This window comes from Spea bombifrons, chromosome 3 (assembly GCF_027358695.1).
Source record: "Spea bombifrons isolate aSpeBom1 chromosome 3, aSpeBom1.2.pri, whole genome shotgun sequence".
Classification (NCBI taxonomy): Eukaryota; Metazoa; Chordata; class Amphibia; order Anura; family Pelobatidae; genus Spea; species Spea bombifrons.
The window spans coordinates 63,561,266-63,585,657 of NC_071089.1; the positions used below are offsets into that span (position 1 = coordinate 63,561,266).

The following is a 24,392-nucleotide window of genomic DNA, read 5'->3' on the forward strand; positions in this document are numbered from 1 at the left end:
GCCTTTAGACTTGTAATCAAACTTTGACAGCTCACTGTCATGGTTGTGAGGAAGATGTAGGTGCTGAAGCTGGTGGAGCAGACAACAGGAAATATTGGTAGGGCTCTAGAATTGGAAAAACTTAAAGCTCAGTTCAAGACATGTAAATAGATGTAAAATACAATTGAGGGGGGGAGACTGAAAGAGCTTAGTAGTGCGTGCAACGTTTAACTAACCCCTGTGTTCTGCAAGTTATAGTTTATCTCTGGCAGAGGGAGCAGGCAGATCTATTCCTCTGATGACATAGATCTTGCTCATACTTTTATGTTGTGTAGAGGCTTATGGCACTAGGTTTATGCCATCCTGTTTTACTGTCCGAGGCACATTGATTGGAAACACTAGTGGGTGGTGGCAGCAGTCAAGACAGCGTATCTGCACAAAGGCGGCCTGATGCCTAGGTAGGGAAACTTCAAAATATAATTATTATCAAGAATGCAAAACAACAAGGTTGCCCAAAGCTAGTTCTGAAACATCACACAGCTTAACAAGTCCCCAGAAGGATGCATAACACATAGGTGGCTGAGGTTTGACATCCATTTTCAAATCTGCTAGACAAAGTCCAGGGTGGATACCTCTAACTTCCATTAAGTCTATGCAAATCCAAAGGGTGGGTTCTTTATATGTAATTCAAATATAAAGAAATGAACTTATAGCTATGCCAGCAGTTAGCTGTGAGTTCCTTGAGCATACCGAGAACTTGCCACTTGTGTACATAACCTTATGGTTCAGAAACAAGCCCTGTGGACAGCTATGATATCATGACAAATCCAGGGTCCCAGGCATTTGTATAATACGTGTTTCTTGTGGAAAAGATGTTTGCAGGTAAGTACTTGGCTGAGCAAATGGAGAATGTAATGGACTGTGTGAATTTGATTGTACCTGGTGTCGGCGATGGACTTCATGCTCGTAGGCATAAAATATAAAGTATTTAATTTGCATTCTATGTGTCATTTAATGCATTAAAAAGCTTTACAGGTTTGTGTGCACAATAGATTGTACACAGTTATGTTGAATTATTTCTATGTTATTGCCCATGGGTCCTTGTATAAGTATTTAGAACACACCGCTTTCACCCAAACTAATAAATCTCTCTGGACCTTTGAGGTTCTTTTGTGCTGGATGTTTCAGCAATTTGATATACCTTGGGAATATATTAATGGATACGATAGGGGGGAAAAAAGCTGACAGCTCATGCCTAGAGCACTGTACACATTGCTGCATTTTATGTATTGTGGTTGAAAATGGAGTATAAAAAAATAAACATAGCTACTGGAAAACAGTTCTGTATTTTGGAAACAGTGATAAGAAGAAACCAAGTATATTCCCTCGCTTTCTGAAGCCATTTCTGTTGAAGATGGGTTAAAATCCAATTACTTTCTAGAATCTGCCTTATTTGAAATGATGATTAATGTGATAATTTTGCTTGCTTTATTGTGTTATTTTCATTCAAACACTTCTAGAAAAAGAAACATTTATTCTTGAATGTCCTTCCTAAAAACATGTTTTCTTGTTTTTGTCTTCAAAGCCAGAGGAGCCTGGCTGAAATTACAGAGTTGATCCACACGGCTTTCTTGGTTCATCGTGGGATTGTAAATATCGGGGAGCTGAAGACTTGTGACGGGCCCATTAAAGACATGCAGTTTGGAAATAAAATGGCTATTCTGAGCGGAGACTTCCTATTGGCGAACGCTTGCACTGGATTAGCTCAGCTACAGAACACAAAGGTAAAGTGCCGAATGTACTACGCTGGCTCCCCTATAACATGTCCGGGTACATGCAGCCACCAGGGGACGGCAGTCCCACTGGTACAAACGCTCAGGCAATTAAGCCCCCCTGGTATACACAATGGACCGGTTACAAGGGAGATCTTTGATCTCCCCAACCAACTTATTTACGCTATTAGTCTGTGTCTGATGTCATACTCTGTTACTTAAAGACGTGTAGCTCTTTTTATTGTACTTGGGATGCAACAATGGAGAGGGAGGCGGCTGGGAGCCTAGTGCCACCCCAAAGGTAGATACATCACTGGTAATATTACTGTACGTAAGGCAATTTATCGCCTCTGGTATGTCCAAGTATCTACGGTATATTAATGAGGCTTTTCTTAACTTTTTTTGGCCCCAGCAAAAAGTGTTTGGGTTTTTTTTTGTGTTTTTTTTTTCTAGGAGTAGTAAGACTGACTTATTGTTAATATATTCAGAGGGAGTATTTCTGTATATGCAGGATCTGCAGTCTGGTTAAGAAAATTGTTTCATTTTTTTCCCCCCCTTAATGCCCTTCAGCAGAGACCACCAACTGAGATGGTAATTGCAAAGGAAATGTTAACTGCAGGATAAATCCATTGTCTATGCGATGAAAAAGCCCACTAGACTCATCTTCACTGCTGATGCTGCAAGGCGAAAAATAGGCAAAATAATCTGGCTCCCCCTAAGTATTTTCTGCCATATTTTAAAAGTTCAGTTCCAGCAGTGTAGGTGTTCTGTTCAAGCTCTTATAATTTGAAGGTTTTTAAAGGATTTTGTATAGTGATTACAGAATTGGGTAGATACATGGAATTTTTTTTTTATACCTGAAGCAGTATTTGAAACTTTTAACAAACAAAACATGAATTACTATTTTATTTGTTCTTTCAATGGTTTAATCACATAAAAACAATACAGAAACTGCTAAGCATCTTTCAAATTCTAGCTTATTATTGCCTGCGTTTGTGCCACATGATTATTACCAGCAAACTTTACCAATGAGGCATAACTTTACACGATTAAAACATATTGGAGGACAAACCTTTGTTGGATCCCCCATGCATAACAGATTACAAGAGCTTCATAGATTCCATGGCCTTCGTTCATTTCTTAAGCTATCATTAAGAAATGTTCAACTGGTGTGACATTGTTGGACACCTTTCCCCATTATGTATGTAAAAGGTTATTAGGGCCTTATGCTGATACATATAGATGTGTTTTTTTTTTAAACAATCATATTATGTTTACTGTTACTTAGCTCTTTGCAAGTAAACAGATTAATATGATTCAACTACATAGGTTCTTAGCAAAAGAAGGCTGATTTTGTTTTAATATATATATATATTTTTTTAAAAAAAAAAGCTACTGTATAGACTAATGGATTAATTTAAAGGTGCTGCTTCAATAACAAGATTACCTGGGCATTTTATTGATCTGGGAATGCCTACAATGCATTGTTACCTTCTGGTAAAAATAGTGTTGTAACTCAAGTTCTGTTGGGCAATAAGCATTAAATTCTCGCTTGCCAGTGATTGAAATATAATTTTGTTAGATCGGCCACACAACGAGTAAGAAGACAAGATCTAGATGCATCTTTATGGGAAAATTGGAATTGACTAAAAAAAATAGTATGGACTGGTCAGCTTTTTGATTTATTTAACTTATTTTTTCTTTTATGGCAATTTAAAGCTTAAGAATTTGCAGAATTAAAAGATGTGTTCACCATCTGATCTGATAACATCAGATCAGAAATAGAGTGTAGACATTATTATTGTTGTAAGTGACTATTGTAGCTACATGGGTCTACAGAGGCCCTTTATCAGCAATTATCACTTCTATATACGGCTAAGTGACCCTAAACTTTTGAACTGTAGTGTCATATATAATATATAATCTTGATAAGTTGTTGTTTTTTTATCATCTTTTTATCTTTAACACTCCTTCTGTGGAGATGGGTGTGTATGCATATATATATATATATATATATATATATATATATATATATATGTATATATAATATTATTATTTTATTTTGTCTAACACTCAGACCCACCTAAGTGTTATAAGGTATAAGTCCCATTAACTTATTAGTTCTGCCGTGTGCGTGTTGTGTGTCCTACCTCGATTTCAAAGCTGTGTTTTATCGCTCCTAATAAGGGTATATGTTGTATGGAAGTCTTTCATTGAACTCCCAGTGATGTTCCTCGCAATCCAACCCTTGGGACTGGCAATTAGTTGTGAATATCCAGAATCATAATGAAATGCAAAGCTATCTAATAATTGCCAGCGGTAAAATTAGCAAAGTCAATTATTTTCCCCGAGGCTTTTTTACTGTAGATATTCAGAGTGTAAAAAATAATTGCCCTAGGTATCACTTTGATTTTTAAATAACACAAATTCTGTGTTCATAATTCTTATAATTAATCTGTTCTCTTTGCGCTTCGGCATGCTAAACATTTAGTCTAAAGTTAATTAAAATGGTAGTTTTTTAAATCTGTGCTAATATCCTTTGAATATTGTAACAGTAAAAGAAAAAAGGATTGCAGTAATGATGGGATATTTTATATGCTATATCTCTGACTTTCGTTCACATTTATGTAAACCATTATTTCTTAACATTTATTTATTTTGGATGGTGAAATCTCTTAATAGACATTAATAGATCTTAATAGAGTTCAATTTATGTGAGTGTAAAAGTGTAAATCGGCTTCAGTGGAACCATGGACTGCTTCTCCATAGTTTACTGCAAATTAGTGCTAAATCGTACCTCATGGGACATATATGTTTAGGGTGTAATTCAGTAAACAGAGCCTTGTGGCTATGCATTACGAAGGGTAAACTAGTGATTCCTTCAAGAAGGACTGCAAGCTGTCAGGTTAGTGAAATTAGTCTTTCTTCTCACTCTAAGAAACCAAAACCCAGTAATGTTTTTCACTAGTGTGACTGTTGCTAGGAGCGTTGTGTTTTCAACCCTCTGAATTAATTATAAATGCATTATAAAGGACCATCCCCATACCTCCCAACCATCCTGTTTTCCACTGAAAGGTCCAGTTTTTCATGCAGTGTCTAGCTAGGTTCCTCACTGTCCTGCTTTTGTGGGCTAAAGATTTCCTCTGACCAATCCAAAGATCAGTGAAATTTATTATGGTCTGTGCTTTTGCTGTGCATTAAATAATGCAAGAAACTAAGGTAAATCCATGGTCCTTCCCCAGGTGCTGGCTCTAACCCAGCTCTTGTCAACTTTTAGCCCCACCTGCCTCCAGCTACACCCCTCATTAACAGTGTCCCGATTCGGCACATGAAATGTTGAGGGTATGCATCCCTGACAGGTTTCCCCTGCAAGAAGGGCTGAGCTAGACCTGCATAAAGCATGGTTCATTCAGAGAAGTTCTCAAAATTCAGAAGGCATCATACAGGGCTATCCAAGCTATTCTAAGGCTCACTGGGGTTTGCCATTCATCATATATAGTGAAGTATGTGAGTTAAAAACACAACTCTATGCAAAAGTTCCAAATTAACTCCCTGTTTCGTGAATAAATCCAATACCAAGACCATACCCTATGGTTCACTAGCTAGTGGTCCGTGTCCTATATCTTCAGTGGTGTCCAGAATCATCTTGGCCATTTGTAGACATTTCCATATATCTTTATCCAACTTAGTGTGCAAGTTAACTCATTGATATCTAGTGATAGTATTCCTGAAATTATATTTATTATTGTATGATGTCACAAGACCTACTTTTAAGATTTTGTTCCTTTACATATGAAAGAATAAACAATGAATGTGCTTGGGTGGAATTCACCGGGTTATTTTTTCCCCATCCTCTTTATTGTCCCTGGCCCATGGAAATTTCCAGTGCACTCTATAATACAATCCCTTGGCGGTGCTCAAAACAGACCTTGTAAACCATCCTGCAAAGAAAGAATATTCCATCTTTTTCAATTAAGTTTGGAACAAAACTTGCAATTCTATCCAATGTTACTGAACAATTCTGAGAGTTCCAAACTTTGCCTCTTAGTTTAAACAGGGTGTATTTCCCTCAGTGTTATAAGTTCTGAAATGTAAGTGGGTATCACCGATTTTAAACTATTTTATATTTCCTATCTATTTATGGTGTTAAATTGTACCTCCCAACATTTTAAATAACCAAAGAGGGACAGTTTCTGCTTTAGGGGATCTGGGTAGAGGTGGGCCAGGGGCCAGGGCTTTACACGATCTTTTATGTGACTTTGTGAACCATTGATATCTATTTATATAGTTCTTTATTTGGAAGAAGAAGAATACCTTTATCTACATTTTTTTCATCTATGCACAGATTTTCTGCAGTTTCTATACGCTGTTGAAACTTTAAGGGCCCTAGGACACTGTGATCTACTCATTCTTAGCAAGCATTCTGAGCCTCCTAGAAAAGAGTGGCATCTGAGGAGGAAAAGGGACTGTCCTTCCTTAAGAGGAACACTTGGTGGATTATGGTTTATAATATATTTAGAAATATTTATGACTTGGACTTGTAGTCTTTTAAACGCATTAGTGTTCCATTGCTTTGATTCTGCCCATGCAGGTTTATGTGGGCTTTTTCTAGGTTTTGCACCATTCAGTTATATTCACATTTAGCTCTTAACAACCACAAAACACTGTTATAAACACTGTCTGAAAGTAAACAAGAACAGACACGATTAACAATATTGCACACTTCATTTTGTTAGTTGTTGTCACATGTGTCTGGACTGAAAATATACGGTATGTACCAGAACATCTTCCAGAATTGTGTAGTTGATGCTACCTAAAAGTGGATGAAGAAAGAAGACAGACGAAGCGGAACTGTGGGAAAGAAGACAGAGGTATGAAAGCAGTCGGTAGAGAAGGGAGGGAGAGAGTAAAAGTGTGTGAAAGAGAGTGAGTTAGAGTGGGAGTATGAGAAAGCGTGAGTGAGTGTGAAAAAACAATGACATGCAAACAAAAATGATGGGAGATGGTATACACTGCATCACCGTTAATGTCTGGCTCAGTACGTAGTGATGGGAGTTATGTATGCTGTCAGGGCCGGCCGAAGACTTAACGCTGCCTGGGGCGAAGTTTAAAATGCCGCCCCCCCGCCGACGCAGGGGGGGCGGCATTTTAAACTTCGCTCCCCCCACCCCCACCGGTACTTACCTTTAAACAGTCCTGCGGCGAGTCTCCCTGTGCTGCCACGGTGCCGGCTTGTAATGCTGAGCGCCGGAAATTCACGTCACTTCCGGCGCTCTGCATTACAAGCCGGCACCGAGACCGAACAGGGAGACTCGCCGCAGAGGAGAGAGAGAGGGGCGCCGAGCGGGTAAGCGAAAACCACTCGGTGCCCCTCTCTCTCTCCTCCGCTTCAAAAAAAACCGCTTGGAGCGGCAAAGTGCCGCCCCTTCTAAAGTGCCGCCTGGGGCAATTGCCCCAGTCGGCTCCATTGTAGGGCCGGCCCTGTATGCTGTACCGCCGTCTGTGGCAATGCACTTGTGTCAGTAGGTAAGTAAGTGTTCCTGAGCAGCAGTTTGGAAAAGGGTTCTGCTAGAGATGCACTCCGGCAGCTGCTGTGTCCTGACACAGAAGAGAGAGACTGCTCTGAATGAGCGAGCACCTAGAAAGCTCAGAACGGCAGCTGCCTAATATATAATATATATGCGTCCTCCTGGCTCCAGCTCCTCCGTTTTGTAACCTCAGAATAAAATGTATGCTGTCCCGTTATCTCAGAATAAAATGTATGCTGTCCCCTAATCTCAGAATAAAATTTATGATGTCCCCTAATCTCAAAATAAATCTTATGAAGAACATTGCTAATACTAAAATGCAAGAAAGGCCTTCGTGAAATGATGCTTGAACAGCTCAGAGATCAAAGATTGGCACTTGCATTTTTGCAAGTGCCAATTACATAAAATCTACTATTTTACCATTATGAATTATTTGATCCAAAAGCTTAATTGAGGGAGAGCTGGAAATATCCAAAATTAGCTAGTCTAGTAAAGTGTTGCTTACAATATTGGTTACTGTTACAATGACAATTAGTCCTCTAAATCTACCACAACAAACATCTGTTAGAATAATTAACATCTTAAGGACCATCCTGTTTTTTTATTTTTTGTACCCTTGGTGAAGAAGGCTGTTCTAACATTTTTGTGGTGCTTGTGTGTACAGGGCCGGCCTTAGGGGTGTGTCATTTTTTTTATTTTTTTTTTGAAAACTAGATACTAGATATTTCACATGCTGGTGTTTTTAGCACTTTCCATGCTAGGATTTTTGGGAAGAAACAGCGCCAATTTTATCACTTGCTCATATCAATACAATTTTATTTTTTAACGTTTTCTTTGAACTGGATTATTTGTCATGGTGAAATCACTTTTCACTTTTACTGAACACACAGTGATTAATAGGCTGGGCTCCATTTACCTGCATGGTTGGCAGCAATGCATGTAGTCAATCCCCTGCGGGAGCTCTTGACAGACACTCTATCTAGGAACTCTTTTACTTTGAAGTGGGCGCCAGCATCTTATGAGAGGCAGCAGGCCTCTCCCTATTGCGATTACTCTCAGGACCCCGGATTTTTTTGTGTGTGTTGATGAATGCCTTAGTATTGAGTCTCTTCAGCAACACATCTAAGCTTAGGAGGCGATCTTCACTTACATTCTTTTTAAGCAGCCAGCCGTCAATATCAGGGCATTGCAGCAACACCATTTGAGAGAAGAAAGTGATCATTGTAAGCTTATTTAACCCCATGACGTGCCAGGCACGTCATTGGTGTTAAGGGATTAAAAGAGGTGACGTATAAGTGGGCGAGGCACAAATGGGCGATATACAAGGCGCGGAGCCAATGGGTTGTTCTGAATGTTCTATGGTTGCTCTGACTGGCCTTCTGGTGACTGTGGCAACCGTTAGCCAGCTGCTTCTGTCTATTCATATGGTTAAATTGTTGGCTATGAGTAGTAGGGGACAGGTTCCTTGGCGTCTGCCTACGAAGAGGAGCTGCTGCAGGCAGACTTGTTGTCGTCTTCAGCAGTAGAAAGCTTACAAATGTTCTGTGTGGTATTTAACTGTGTTTCATCTGCTTGTTAGAATCCTCCCTTGTCGCTCGTTGAATAAAGCAGAAATGTAATGATTTGCTCCTGTTTGTGCCGCAGACCTCTTCCACACAGTTTTGTGGATGCCATCTGTCAGCAGTTAAATGGCTGTTATATTGACAAGACAAAACTGCCTGTACGGAATAGTTAACACCACTTAGAAATATCATTGTTGTCACTTTACGCTGTCCGGCATTGACTGATTTCATTCACAAATCAATTTGCTACTGTTTATTGCAGTCAAGAAGCTGAAATGAGGCTCTTTCATAGCAAATGCAATTTGTTTTTCTTCCTGGTTAGACAGTTTACAAGGTCACAGGTACTCCTTTGGTAGACATGACTAAAATACCCCAAGCCAAGCTTCTTGTGTACCGTTGCAGTATTACATCAAAATTCTCTTTTTCTGTGATATTTAAAATGCCCAGAACGTTGAATGTTTCATGGCTCTTTTGCCCATGCTATTAAAAGAACACGTTACGATCACGATCTAAATCTAATTTGTCGGAAACATAAAATATTTACTTGTGACTCTCTTTGTGTGATATGTCTTTTAACTCCTACATGACCTTAGATTGCACTATTACATCCTTAAATAAGTTTTTCAACCAACCACTAAAGAAACTGAACAGTGATATATAACATGTGGAAGAAATCCTATGTAAAATTGCAGAGATTGATTTTTCAATTATTGTATAGAAATCACATTATACTTAATAATTTCATTTAAAATAGAAGCCATGGCTGTTCTAAAGTCTGCTAAATCTTTAAAGGGCCATTTTTTTTTCAAGGCAATTACAGCATATAATACTTCTGTCTCATACCACCCATTTTAACTCAAAATGTTCATGTATTAAATCAACGGAAGTTGTAAAAAATTTTTTGATGGAATATCTAGCTCTGGGTTACACGTGGGCTTCCCTTATGTCTGTTCTCTTTGGGGTGGACCAAGGATTGTTTATATAATGACATTGGACGCAAACTATGAAAGTTTAGCAAGCAAAATAGGTGTAGTGGTAATTGGAACTGACATATCTTGTATTCATTAAAAAATTGTTTCTGGACAAAATGGCCAATTAATGCAATATAACCAGAAAATGTGTTGTTTTTTTTCATCTCGGATTACAGCTTTGATATCGCACAGATTTAAACAGACAATATGGCTTGGTAGCGTAGGGTCAACTGTTTTAGAGCTTGGTTGAGCTTAAGTAACTGTCTATTACATTAACATTTTTAACATTCAGTTTGTAAGATTTTTGTAGTATTTTTAGCTGAGATCACCTCTCTCCTTCTATAGTGATGTACCAGCATGCATCAACAAATCTTTGCAACTCATTCTCAAACTGATGCAGAAGATGCAGTAAATAGGTAAATCACTGTTTATTGATTTTTCAACAGAGCAAGGGTAAGAGGAAACCTGGGAAAGGGGAGGGGAAGGTAGCCAAAAAGGAGAAAGGGAAAGGGACATGTAATCATTCAAAGTTGAACCATGGCGGTCTAACATATGCGCGAAATCCGCGAGTGCTACAATCTGATACAAAAGTAGAGAAAAGATAAAAAAAAGATAAAAAAAAAAAAAAAAAAAAGGCAAACGAGAATGCCGTGGAGCATCGCATACCCTGGCAACATCGAAGGAGACCATTAGCTGGAAATCCAATCCCAGCGACGGAGCTGCGTAACCCCGCGGAATATAAAGAAGAGGAGGAGGAAGAAAAAAAAAAAAAAAAAAAAAAAAAAAAAAAAAAAGGGGGGGGGATGAAAAAGCATGAAGGGGAGAAGGTGAAAAGAGCATGACGGGGCGAAGATGAAAAGAGGGAAGAGAGCGAGCTAGTGTTGAGGAAGCAACGAAGAACGTGTAGGAGGGGGACACACACAAAATAAAGGAAAGGTAAAGAACCGAGGTGGGTGGAGGGCGAGCCAGTCAGGGTCGCTCAAGGGAACGCGAGAAGATCCCGCAGAGTGGTGGACGAGAGGAAGGAGAGCCAACAAGCCCAGGTGTTTGTGTATTTCTCCATCCTGTCCGAGGAGACATGCAAGAGCTCCTCCATCACACGTATCTCCTCCACCCTAGTTACCCATAAGCGCAAAGTGGGGACCTCCGTACGCTTCCAAAACAAAGGAATCAGGCAGCGCGCAGCGTTAAGAAGATGTCGCAAAACCGTGCGTTTCACTGAAACCCGGGAGGACCCACTATAAAGGAGAAGGCCAAGACCAGGGGACGGAGATATTGTTTGCCCCACCACCTCACCCATACATCGAAACACCCCAAGCCAGAACGGTTGAAGTTGGGCACAACTCCACCATATGTGTAAGTATGTACCAGGCTCCATACCGCATCTCCAACAGGAGATATCAACGCCTGGAAAAAGCCGCCCGAGCGACACCGGCGTCCTGTACCAAAGCGACAACAGCTTATATGCTGTTTCTTGAACCTTGGAGGCCACCGAACATTTATGCGCCAACTCACACACCGTGTCCCATTGTTGGTCAGTTAGAGGCTCACCCAGGACCTCCTCCCAGTAACCCTGAAACGGCGGCGGCACCGTGAGTTCGGCCGCGAGCAACAGGCGGTACAGGATAGATATTCCCCCCCTGGGCAGCGTAGGGCGTCTGGCCAAAGTTTCAAAGGGGGTCAAGGCTCTAGAAAGGTGGTGTCTTCCCGGAAGGGAAAGCCCATACCGAGTAACCTGACCATATCGGAAGCGCCGCAGCAAAGTGAGCCCAACATCGGGAAGTGCGCGTTCGATCGGCAACGGCGCAGTTCGATCCCATAACGCCGACAAAGGTAAGTTCGGGGGCCACCCCAGTGACGCCAGGAAACCCCGCTCTTGTCCCGGAACAAAGTCCGGGTTGTCCGCTATAGGAGTCAGCGGGGAAGGATAAGAGGTTAGAGACCCGCTCACACCCCTCTGCCTCCAGACCAGCACAGTAGCTCGGACAAAGGGATTCTCGGTCCCCGCCACTCGAAGAACACCAGGGCGAAGACCCAGACTAGAGGACAGAGGGATCGACGTGGTGGCCTGTTCCAACGAGATCCATAACTGAAGATGCAGTAAATAGAACTAGGTATAGATGAAGGCCCACACTGCTCCAAGCATAGAGCCGGGAGGTTACCGAGTGACCTTCAATCAGACTTAGGTCACTGGGAAGTGGAGCAGTGTTTGGTCACACCTGTTACCTACCATGCTTCGGCCAACTCTCCGCTCTTTCAAAGTCTAAATAGTGCTAGCCCTGCTCCTATCCATGGCTGGCCCTGCTACGTTATCGTGGCCACATACCATTCCTGTCTCCTATAAGAAACAGGAGAGTGGGAGCACCGGGGGTGATTCCCAGATACACCCAAGCATAATCAGCTTGACAACAGGTATGTTGGTACTTTTGCCAGCATGCAGCCAGTGGCTTAGTGTTGCTACCCAGGGGCCCTGTCAAAAACACGAATCAGGAAAAAAACAGTGATTCGCATAACAGTGTCAGTGTAAAGAAAAACGATAAATATGTAAATAAGGCCATTCATAAAAAGGTAAGGCTATATCTGACCTTTTCATCTGTGGTTGCCAAGTGACGATCAGTTCCATTCAGTTCCTTAATACCGTTGCATCAGAAAAAGACATCTGAGGTCCTGAAAGCTTATGTAACTTTACATCTTCTTTTATGTTGGCCAAATAAAAGGTATCAGCTTTGATTAAGTATCCATTTTCTCTTCAGCTCATATAACAGTATCCATTTTTCTCATAAAGGAATTTAACATTCTAGTAGTAATTTTGATTAAAACAGGGAATCTGTGCTCATATTTCAGGTGATGGAGAAAAAGCTAAGTATTCAGCATTGACGTTCATTCTATCACTTTGACATTTCCAGTGTACTTTGTGTCTTTCTACATTCCTCCTCTTCTTACCAGTACCAGACTCAAGACACAGTCATCCGCACAAACCATAGGAATTATTAGTGATTGATTGATCTATACTCTGTGTCTCAGCCATCAGAATAGTCTCAAGATGTTTCCAGTGTATTCTGTAATTCAATCTGTTGTTTGGCATTTGGTTTCACCCTGTTGTAGACATATTGGCGATATCCAATCCTGTAGGATTTGAGAGTAGGGCTTATCTGATACCTTTTTGGGAAAAATAGAGGGGTGGAAAGCCCCCTATTTTACTTGCGTTCCTCAGTTAAATAACTCAACACATGTGGCCATTCTGTAGGTACATTGTCCTTTTCTGGCTGAATCCTGTTTCTGCAATATTTCCATTGTATCTAATTACAAGTCTTTAGGGTAGAATAGGTTACAAACATGGCAAATCATCATGGGTAAGAAAAGGGCTACTGTATTTCATCTGCGTATTTGTAATAAACACACAGACAGAACTTTTAGTATAAAAAACTTGTTCAGTGCAGTAGTGTCTTTGAGTTTTCTTTTTTTTGCCTGTAAATGGGTTAATATGGGTTGGGGGGGTAAAAAAAAAAAAAAGCTGAAACACAATAGGTCTTTAGGAAGTTTTATTATCAAATAAAGGTGGATTGTGATACCGAGAGGTATAGGGTTATTTAGGGCTACATCCTTCAGCTTGATGTCTTCAATTACAAGAATGATAAAGACTGAAACAAAATCCCTTAATTCAATCAGAACTAGGCAGAGTTATAGGAAGCAGAGGCTGAGGATTGGATTTCCTCTGAAGTGCACGCATAGGAAATTAAACATTCAAGAACCGAAAACTTTGAAAGCAGCTGAAGGGGTAGCCTGGAGCTATACTGGTTTGAAATTGGTACATTGGATTTGCAGTCAACCACAGCTTCTATTTACTTTTCTTTCGACATTTTTTATTTTTATTTATCTTCAAGTTCAAGACATGTTGTTATAGCAAACTGACAATGACATAAATTATATTCTAAATGAAAGTGGCTTCATTAGCTTTTTTTTTTTTTTTTTTTAAAAAAAATCATTTGTGATGCTTGTTAAGTGTTTGCAGTTGCTTTCACCGATGTTCATATAGTCACCAGAGTAAGACTGCAGTTTTCTTGCATAAAGGGAAAGGCTGTCAAGAGCACCAAGGGAGCCATCACACTGGTCTGCTTTGACTTATTGTATGAGGACTACAAAGAACTTGTTTTGTTGATATACTTCTCAAAACAGCCACTAGGGGGTTAAGAGTAACTAGGGAAGCATTTGTCTGATAACTAGATCCATTGTTTGCTTCCTTTCTGTATTCTAGGCATTCGCTTTCAGTAAATATGTTTTGCGTATGTTTGGATAATCATGTTCTGTTAGCTAAATGTGTTATAAGCTCCCTTCAGGATGAGTATTAATACTCTGTGTATGGGGCAGATTTTATTACATTATTGACATTGCTTAGAGAGCAAAATAGATACTTTTTTTCATTTGTATATTGGTGTGCTTAAAACATATAATTTAATCTAAAGTTACTTAAGGTTAAACTGTATTATTTCCAACCTTTCAGAAATTGCAGTAATAGGTATACGTAAACTTCTCTTGCCCCTATAAATACTTCCTGATGAGGAAGCGAAGAGTATGACAAATTCCATCAAAATATGGAAATCTTTGCATGCTTGTTCCGGGATGCGTTAAAACATTAATTTCATAAAGAAAACCCCTGTATCACAGATGAAGTTTCCCTTCACCACGTTAATGTTTGCAATGTGCTACTATGAATACATGTTTGTTGGACGTGGATCAGCTGTGACAGGTCAGCTCTGTAGAACAGCAAAGGGATATGCGGTGTTAGCATTGAGGGAGATGACATAAGGCAGCAAATGATCTTCAGATGGCTGACTTCTCCCTGCAGCAAGGTGTGTCCCTTGTCTTCATATTAAAACAGATGGAGTAGCCTAGAGGAATTTTTATTATTGCATTTGGCACGTATTTATAATGGCCGCACTGCTTCCACTTGAACTGGAAGCATTTGTGCTTTCATCTAGGTCTTCTTTTTCAGATAAGATATCTTTGATTCATACTATGATGTAACTCCTTCAACTCTAAACACAGGGATCTTAAATTCTGATGCAATATAACTGCTCACAAATAGAAATTAGACCAATATTTGGTGCCATACTTGGATTACAAGAGGACGTTGTTCATGTTTTAGTGTAAAATGAGTCTGCCTCTGTAAACATCAAATACGTTTGCTTAGAACAGCGGTTCTCAACCTGTGGGTCGCGACTCCTTTGGAGGTCGAACGACCCTTTCACAGGGGTCACCTAAGACCATCGGAAAACACATATTTCACAATATATAATTACATAATTTTATGGTTGGGGGTCACCACATGAGGAACTCTATTAAAGGGCATTAGGAAGGTTGAGAACCACTGGCTTAGAAGAAGTATTTAATGCAATATCATTGGATATTGTTAATTCTAATCATATGGAAGGTAAAATTCAACATTGAATCAGCAGTAACCCTAAAGTTTTAGCCATCATATGCACTTTAATATAACATGGTATGTCAGCGTCATCTTAAAGTGTGCCTATTTTTACATGTAGATTCCTTGAGGGATTCATCAGAATCAGTCCGCTGCCAGTTTATTGCCTTACTGGAGAGATCCATCCATGTGTACACCACCAGCCAACTTTAGGGCTGGATTGCATGAAATTTTTAGAGGGGTCTTTTAGACTGTCCTTTAATTATACAATATTCTACATGCATGCATACAATGATTGCCAATTGATGTTCAGGTTTTCTTAAATGGACACTCCATTGCTCCCACGAGCCCTTTAACCTACAAAAAAAATCACCTTAAAAGGGTCAGGGTCGTCATTAAAGTAGGAAGAAAAAGAAATATTTATGACTTACCATTAGTTGACGCTGCAGATCCATGGCTGCAGAGCCCCGTCTCCTCTGTGGTTGAGTTTTTATACCATTGATTGGCTGGTTAAAGCTGCCAATCAGTGGCAAAAAAAGTGCTCTCACTGCAGTCAGTGGCAACGCTTTCCACGCATTCTGTCGAATACTTCATGCACTTGTAAGTAAGACTTAAAGGGACCACGCAGCTATGATTTGCATTAATGTGCATAGGATAGCTGAAGTGTGTCCCTTTCAGACAAACAGTCCTGGCTTACGATTTATTGTTAGCTGTTTAGGCGAATGGTAATAGCTTGTTGAATATGTTTTTATTGGAACTAGATTTGATAAGTTACAGGCGACGATACTTATCATTGTATTACATTATGTTACCATGCAGCTGTCTTATATTACAATTCATATGTTTTTGTTTTAGGTTGTGGAACTTGTTTCTAGCGCTATTGGGGACCTGGTGCAAGGAATATATTATGAAAATTCCTACTTGCCAGAGGTAAGGTTGCTGAACTGTTTTTATTTTGTCCCTGGAAATCACCCTGTTCTGTGGCATCATTCAAGTGGTATATTACCTTACTCCAACTACACAAACCCTCTAATGGTTTTAAAGTCACTGTTACATATCCTAGTTTAGTGCTGTACTAAGAGGGAAGCCAAGAAGAAAAAACACAACAATGCTTTCTTGTATATATATTAGTGAGTGAAGCAGATTACTATTGATTAGAAAAAAAATAAAACAGGCAGGCCACGCTCAAGCTTCCAATGACCCTAAACAACTGCAAAAGTCTGTTATCGAGATTTTTGTAAGTATTTACAATAATCCGTGTCTGGATGGATACGATACAGAATAAGCATCAAATAGCAGGTGTTTTTTTTTTTTCTTCAAATGTCTGCATGCATATTTGTAGACTTACAATCTTGAGTATGGTCACTATTGGACCGTTCTGAACTTCATGTGAACACAGTTACTCCAAAATCAAGTTGCATGGTAATCTTATTGCGCGTCTTAGCTACATCCAAAAAAACACACATGTCTCTGACATGCTGTGCAAAAGTAATTAGCCCCTTCCCGATTTCTTCTACCTTTTCTTATTTGTCGCATTTAAATGTTTTAGACCATACAACTAATTTTAATATAAGACGGACAAAATCCACCTTTAAATTATAATTTCATTTATTGAATGTAGAGAGTTAATCGAAACCTATATCACCTATATGAAAAAGTAATTGCCCCCCCTAAACCTGATAACTGTTTGTGCCACCCTTGGGGGCAACAACTGTAATCAAGCATTTGTGATGACTGCCAATGAGTCTCTTACATTGCTGTGGAGGAATGTTGGTGGACTCTTCATGGTAGAATTGTTTTAATTCAGCCACATTGGAGGGTTTTCGAGGATAAACTGCCTTTTTAAGGTCATGTCACAGCATCTCAATCGGATTCAAGTCAGGACTTTGACTACGCCACTCCAAAACTTTAATTGTGTCATTTTTGAGCCATTCAGAGGAAGACTTGCTTGTATGCTTCAGATCATGATCCTGCTACATAAACAAACTGCCGTTGAGCTGTTGACTGGAAAATCTCTTTTATAAGTTTCTGCTAGAACCATGAATTCTATAATCTATCAATTATAGAAAGTTGCCCAGGTCCTGAAGCCGCAAAGCAGCGATGCACTCTTTGTGGAATTTAGGTAGGCCCACCATGGTTTTCACAGTGGTTTGCTGGAGTCCCAGGGCCCTAGAAATGGCTTTGTAACCATTTCCAGAGTCAATGAATGATAGATGTCGGGGACTGACTGCCATCTGTTCTTGAATTTCTTTAGATGGCGGCCTCATGCGTTTCTTTTTGAGACCTTTTAGCCTACTTAACTTTGCAAGACAGGTTCTATTTAATCTAATGTTTAGATTCAACAGGGCTGGCAATAATCATGCCTGGGTGTGTCTAGTAAAATTAAACCCAATTATCAATTAACTTGGGTTACTTGGTTTATTTAGTAGCTAAGGGGATAGTTACTTTTTCACATAGGGACAGGTAGGGTTGGATAGCTTTTTTCCTTCTATACGTGAAATCATTTACTCCGGTTTACTTTGTCTGTTATAATTAGTTTCATGATCTGTAACATTTAAGTGTGACAAGTATGCAATAATAGAACAAAACAGATATGGGTAAGTACTTTTTTATAGCACTGTAGATGTACAGGCCATTACATGCTGTCAAACTGGGGCCCCATCTTTGATCACAGAATGTCATACAAGGTCATGCCTGGTATCCAGACTTTGATGAGGCTGGTTATCTCCCTCCCCTGCACCCAGTGATAATAACAAAACTGTAATTGGAACGATAAAATGGATCCTGAGGATTAACAAGAAATCAACAAGAAGATTTAGAGATTAATATTACAAAAAAACTTCCCTGGTTATTTTCCACTGAATGCCCTTTGTAAAATAGCTATGATTTGCCTGGTTTCCTTTTTATGATTTGATTATTTTATTGCTTAGTTGAATCTGTACTACATTTACAGAATCTTTTCAGTTCACCTTCTCTTTATAAAAAATGTTCAATCATTTTTCAAATTCTTTATTAACTAGTTATGGATTTGAGTCCAAAGAAACCTTTTCTTCAAACAAATGAAATGATTCCGTAATCAGATTTATCTACTCATATTATGAACAATGCGATAGGCATAAATGTAACTAGTTATGCAGTTAGGCTACTGGATGTTTTTGTCAGAGATGTGATATGTGAATCATTTGCCCATATTTCAAAATGTTATTTCCCACCAGTTGCTAAAGTTATCTTAATAATAATGTCAGAATACCGGATGAAGTAAAAATTGCTTCATTTGCCACGATCATCATCTTGCCTTGTGCATAATAGAGGGTGAAATTCAGTAATGAGGTCTTGTTATAGCTGTGTGCGATGAGATGGTATAATTCATGTAGGTCCACGGAGCCTCCAGGAATCTGATCTTCTTTTTTTTTTCTTTTCAGTGTGAAAGTAGAGGTAATTTTGAGAATAAATTTGCAGTTAAAAAACGCAACAAAAATAAAATCAGTAGTATGGCTGTGTATGGTATGTTTTATGCATAACTGCATAGAAACATAGAATTTGACAGCAGATGAAAACCATTTCCCTCATCTAATCTGTTTTCCAGCGGTATTATTTCACTTCGCTGACAATGACAAACCTATTTTCTGTTGAAGAACTTTGATCAAATATATACCGCTGATATGCATTGAGGGTATTGGTGTATCTAATACAGTAGCTTTCTGGTTGTTGTGGAGCTACAACTTCCATAGTTCTTAGAAATGACGGTTGTTTTCTTTGGTGAATAAGGCTCTCCATAACTTCTGTCTCTGTTAAAAAAAAAAAGTGCCATTTTTATATATAAATGTATTTTACTATACAGAAGAATCCACTGGCAAAGATTCAAATAAGAACAATCATATTGTATCGCTCAACTGTGTAAGACTGAAAGTAAAAGCTGTTGTGTTCCCTGTGTTGCTAATTATAGAGAAACTCCTAGCATGTATCTTTTATTCGTAATTAGCTGCTTTTTGATACCGTGCCTTAGCTGCAATTAATGTTATTACTAGACTAGTGCATTCGTATTCGGGTGAACATAAAAACGAACACGAAGGGTGCGTTTTCGTTGTTCAGCCCGAATACGGAACATACGAACAAGGCGGCGGCAAAACCCAGACGAAGACACACAACACGAAGCATCTTAGTGTTCGTCTTTGTTTACTAATCTCCCTGGTCCCTTCCCCATCTAGCCTACCTTATCTATGCAGCATCGCAGGGGTTAACAGGAGCGGAAATCCGTAGGTTCTGCGTCAGGAATTAAAGGGCCGTGCGAGCGACTCTATTGGTTGTCAGCAGGGGCCTCCTTTGGCATCAACCAATTAAAGGTCTCTATTAAAGCCCCCTGGCGACTCTATTGGTCGCCAGCAGGGGGCTTGTCTGCCATCAACCAATGACGTGCCCCTGCCAGCGACCAATAGAGTTGCTGGTACGGATCTTTAAAATCCTGGCGCCAAAGCTGCTGCGTAGTGCGTACCGCATTAACCCTGTATTAACCCCTTCTACAAAAACCAAAGAAAAAAACGAAGAAGAACGCACACGAATATTCACCTGAACCGAACACAGGAATGGGCGAATGTCCGTGGAATACTTTCAGCAAGTTTCAGTGGAGAGACAACATATTCATGATGCATGTGGCAGTGCCCAATAAGGCACTGGACTTTTCTTCACTAAAGTTGTCAGGAGATCTTGTATGAGAGTTGTGGTCAGGGCCGGATTAATGGCGGAGCACATGAAGCGATTGCTCCTGGGCCCCATCGTTCTGACTGGTCAAGGTGAGAGGTATGAAGCCCCACGAATCAGCGATCCAATCAGGTCCCGCAGCGTGCACCCATCATCCTCCCTCACTGACACTGTGCGCCCAGAAATTACATGAATTCTTGGCGCACAGTGTCAGTGAGGGAGGATGATAGTCGTGCACTGCGGGACCCAATCGGATCTCTGCTCAGTGAGGAAGCTGCAGGAGGGAAGTGGAGGATGTGGTAAGTACTGTGTTTGCATATGTTTGTGTGCATGTTTATATATAGATAAAAATATATATATATATATATATATGTATGCGCGCGCGTGTGTGTATATATATTATATATATATATATATATATAATATTATATGATATATATGTATTGAGTTAGAAGAAAGTCTGTAGGAAGCATATTTTGACAGTTATTCTTACAGGGCTAAAGATAGGAGAGGAGGGATGGTCTCTTGTAGGATGACATAATATTTAAGGAAAAAGTCCATTTAAATATACTTCCAACCCTTCCTACATATTATGCCAATGTCTTTAACTTATAGAAACTTTCCCAACTAATTCAAAATACTTACCCACATGCTTTACACATATGCCATCTCAACCACATGTTAAGGGATCACAGTTTAAAGAAGAATGCACATTAAGGCAAAATCACTTTCTTTAAGTAGAAGCTGCAGCTACCTACTTCCTCCATGGTCTGTGTATTCTCACCAATGAAAGGCTACTTAAACAACCAGTCAGTGGCAGGGAAAGGCTTCTTTTGACTTTCCACACATGCTCATGGGGGGTTCTCAATAGACGCCCACCTGCAACAATCGCCGAACCAGCTCTGGAACTGACTGGCGGTAAGTATGTCATGTGCAAGGAGAGATATGTTTGGCGGAACACATCTGCGGAATGGAAAATAGCTAGGGTCCAGACGAAGGCCTATGGGGGGATTCTGCGGGATTCTTGCAGTGCATTTGCAAGGGGGACCTCTCAGATATCATATGCCATAACGTGCATGGGTGGAGTGTCCTCCAGACCTTCTCTTGCTCGGTCTCTGTGTGATGTATTCTGTAAAGTAGCACATGTGCACACAATAACCTATGCGTGAGATTGGCTATGAAATGGCATGGGGCTGTTTCTCCTGTTATCAGGAGTGTGTCCAGGAAGTCCACGGAATATGGTGTTGCACCCCACATTTTAATGCTTTGTCATTGGAAGGGAACTTGATAATATGCATATTAATTCATTTAATGTGTTATAATAGAAGTCTGTCTCCTTTAAACTTTTCTGAGCTCAACAGAATTTTCATCAACTGTATTGCATTCTGTGGTGCTTATTGTAACAGAGGCAACGCTCAGATCAGACATTCCATTCGTGTTCTCTGCAATTCCAAACTTTCTATTCTTCAGAGTATTCCTCTTTCCCAAATAAATGGTCTGTCTGCGAATGGTGAATTTTGAGAGGATGCCTGCTCTCTTCTAAAGATATTGTTTCTTTTCAAATCAGGCTCATATTTAGTGAGCCCTCCTCTCTTTCTCTGTAACGGAGAACCATTTGGCATGTGCCCAAGTCAGTAAGATTAGAGTCTGCTGAAGGAATTTGATTTAGTTTCTGGTTCTGATTTCTGGAAAGATGATACCTCATAAGAATAAGATGAGCTTAAATTTCATTCTTTTCTAAGCGTATCATATGTTGCCTTTTCTATATTGGGCAACCATTCAACATGATATTTTTTTCTGCCCGGTCTAATAAGAACATGCACATATGATCTGTTTGTTATTATTCCACACTTTTCGGGGAAATAAATCAATGTAGGTAGTGAGTCGGTTGAAATCTCAAGACACTAGCTCTGATTACTGACTTTGATAATTTTTGTGTACCTTAATGTCCAAGTTATCAGGAAAAAAGATGGGGGCATATTCAATGCACTTTCGAATATAAATTGGTAAAATATTAATAAATATACGCAATATTGTTAGCTATTGTATGTGTGTCTTTCTAGATATCTGTTTGTAATGTATAGACTTAAGCATGTGTGTAACCTGTAATTAAGGCTGAAAAAATGCTTTGTTATGTACCAACCAATTCCATTGAGGTTATTGAAGGATTGGTAAGGAGGCAGAGAAATGCTCCGATTTAAAGATCATGGTCCAGTACCAATGCATCTTTTTCACATATCCTTTTAATTCCACACATAGCCACCAGGGTGTTTACATAAATTTACTCTGCATCAAAATATTTTCACTATATTTAGTATATAAATCAACTGATGCTAATAATCATAAGTTTGGACAGACACGTACCAAAAATGTGCAAATGTATCCCCAGATGTAAATAATTTTATTTATTTTTGCTTGCACACAGACACTTACACCTCCGTGCTTGCACACAGACACTTACACCTCCGTGCTTGCACACAGACACTTACACCTCCGTGCTTGCACACAGACACTTACACCTCCGTGCTTGCACACAGACACTTACACCTCCGTGCTTGCACACAGACACTTACACCTCCGTGCTTGCCCACAGACACTTACACCTCCGTGCTTGCCCACAGACACTTACACCTCCGTGCTTGCCCACAGACACTTAACCCTCCATGCTTGCACACAGACTCTTACACCTCCATGCTTGCGCGCAGACTCTTACACCTCCATGCTTGCACAGATGAGACTGTGCAGGTGGACTCTCGCTAAACCTATCCAGCTATCATGTATTGCTGATTGGATACTGCAAGTGAGAGCTGGCAATTTCAGTTTCTCAAACGTCATACCTAATAAAAAAAAAAACAAAAAAAACAACAAAAAAAAAACTGTGGTGTCCCTGGTTCTAGACCAACCACACAAGGTACATGGTTTTATGAAGTCCACATATTAGTGAGTTGCAGTCACAATACTTCTACTTTTAGTCAATTAATTTGGATAATATTAGTGGAATGGTTTGAGTAAGTTGTTTTACTTGCCTATTGGGAGACTTATACACTTTGTACCTAGTTAAGTACATACCACTATAGACCAACAGCTGTATTCACATCTGCAGGGACCCAGGTCATCTGTTCTTTGCCTGCAATGCTGCTGCACAACAATCTGAAAGTTTATTTAAGGAAAAAATAAAGAAGCCGTATTGATCTAAAAGATCAAAGGTGGTAACCATTCCTGGGAATTCTCTGGGTTGGACCCAGAGTTTCCAGGTAAAGCCCTCCTTCTCCAGGTCCTCGGGTAACTTTTGGTAGGGAAGCAGTGTTTGGTTTATTCTACACCCACATCTGTCCTACCCCCCCCTTCCCACTAAACCTGCCTGGGCAGCTAGCCTGGCCCAACACTTGACTAGCCCCACATCCATGCATGGTTGGACCTGCCCCTTCATGAAGACTTTCCCCCAGAAGCAGAGCTTTTATTGAGGCAACATAGAAAAATCTATAGAGTCACATACATTTTAGGGGGTTATGGTCTTTTTGTTAGATGAAACTAAACTATTAGATCAACCAGTCAGGGTCTGTTGAGCATGAAATAAAGGAGAAATGATAGGTGAAGGGGTCTAAAATGAAAGAGTCCATTAAAAGAACACAGAGGAATGAGAAGTATGAGCAGAAAGTAAGAGTGAAACCAAAAATTGGGAGGGAAATCCAACTTTACGTATATCTGGGGTTGATCTTCCTGTCTGGTGGAAGACAGGAGGCCACCACTTTACAAGCGTTAACATGAAAGTAATGTGAGTAACAATTACAGATGAAGAATTAAAATTCGTACATTCGTACAATCCCATGGTGGCTTCTTTTCAGCATGACATGAGGCAATGTAACAGTTCCCTGTTTATTCTATTTCTGAAATTCAGCCGAATTATGGGAAGAAGAAATTTTATATAAATGTTATACTCGGCAACCAAGAATGACAAAATAGAACAATACGCATTTCCGATTACGTTAAATGCCGGGCCCCATAAATTGGCGGTCAAGTGAACTTACATAATGGAGACAGGTACCTAGTGTTAAGGTCACAACAACCAAAAACGGAATCCCTTGCCATTTATCTGTTTCAACGTTTCATCCCATTCACTGTTTGATCGCTTGGTATAAGATCCTGTATATTTCCTGCATGTTTAAGCTGATAGCCTCTGCCCTCTCTGTTGGCAGTAGGCACACCGGAATTCAGCGCTTTTGTTCCACACTGTTTTATAGTCGGCTCAGATAATCCTCACATGGAGCCAATGTAATAAGAATCGTTCCCCTTGAATAAAGACAAAGTCCACGAGAAGTGGCTTATGTATTATCTGTTTGGCAGAACAATTGGCTTTTGTGTCTACGTTAATATAATTCTGTGTTTTAGATACAATTTTAACTTTTTTGCATTATCTGTTTGTATTCTTCATATTATTCCCATTATGGACAAGCAGGTAT

At 39.8% G+C, this 24,392-nt stretch overlaps 1 protein-coding gene across 1 annotated transcript in view; it reads left to right on the plus strand.

The window, feature by feature from the left end:
* Nucleotides 1–24,392, plus strand: part of PDSS2 (decaprenyl diphosphate synthase subunit 2) — a 78,008-nt gene that overhangs the window by 41,036 nt on the left and 12,580 nt on the right. Inside the window, exons 4-5 of the mRNA XM_053459628.1 lie at nucleotides 1,565–1,763; nucleotides 16,090–16,164. Of these exons, the coding sequence (XP_053315603.1) occupies nucleotides 1,565–1,763; nucleotides 16,090–16,164 (274 nt within the window). The remainder of the gene's footprint in view (nucleotides 1–1,564; nucleotides 1,764–16,089; nucleotides 16,165–24,392) is intronic.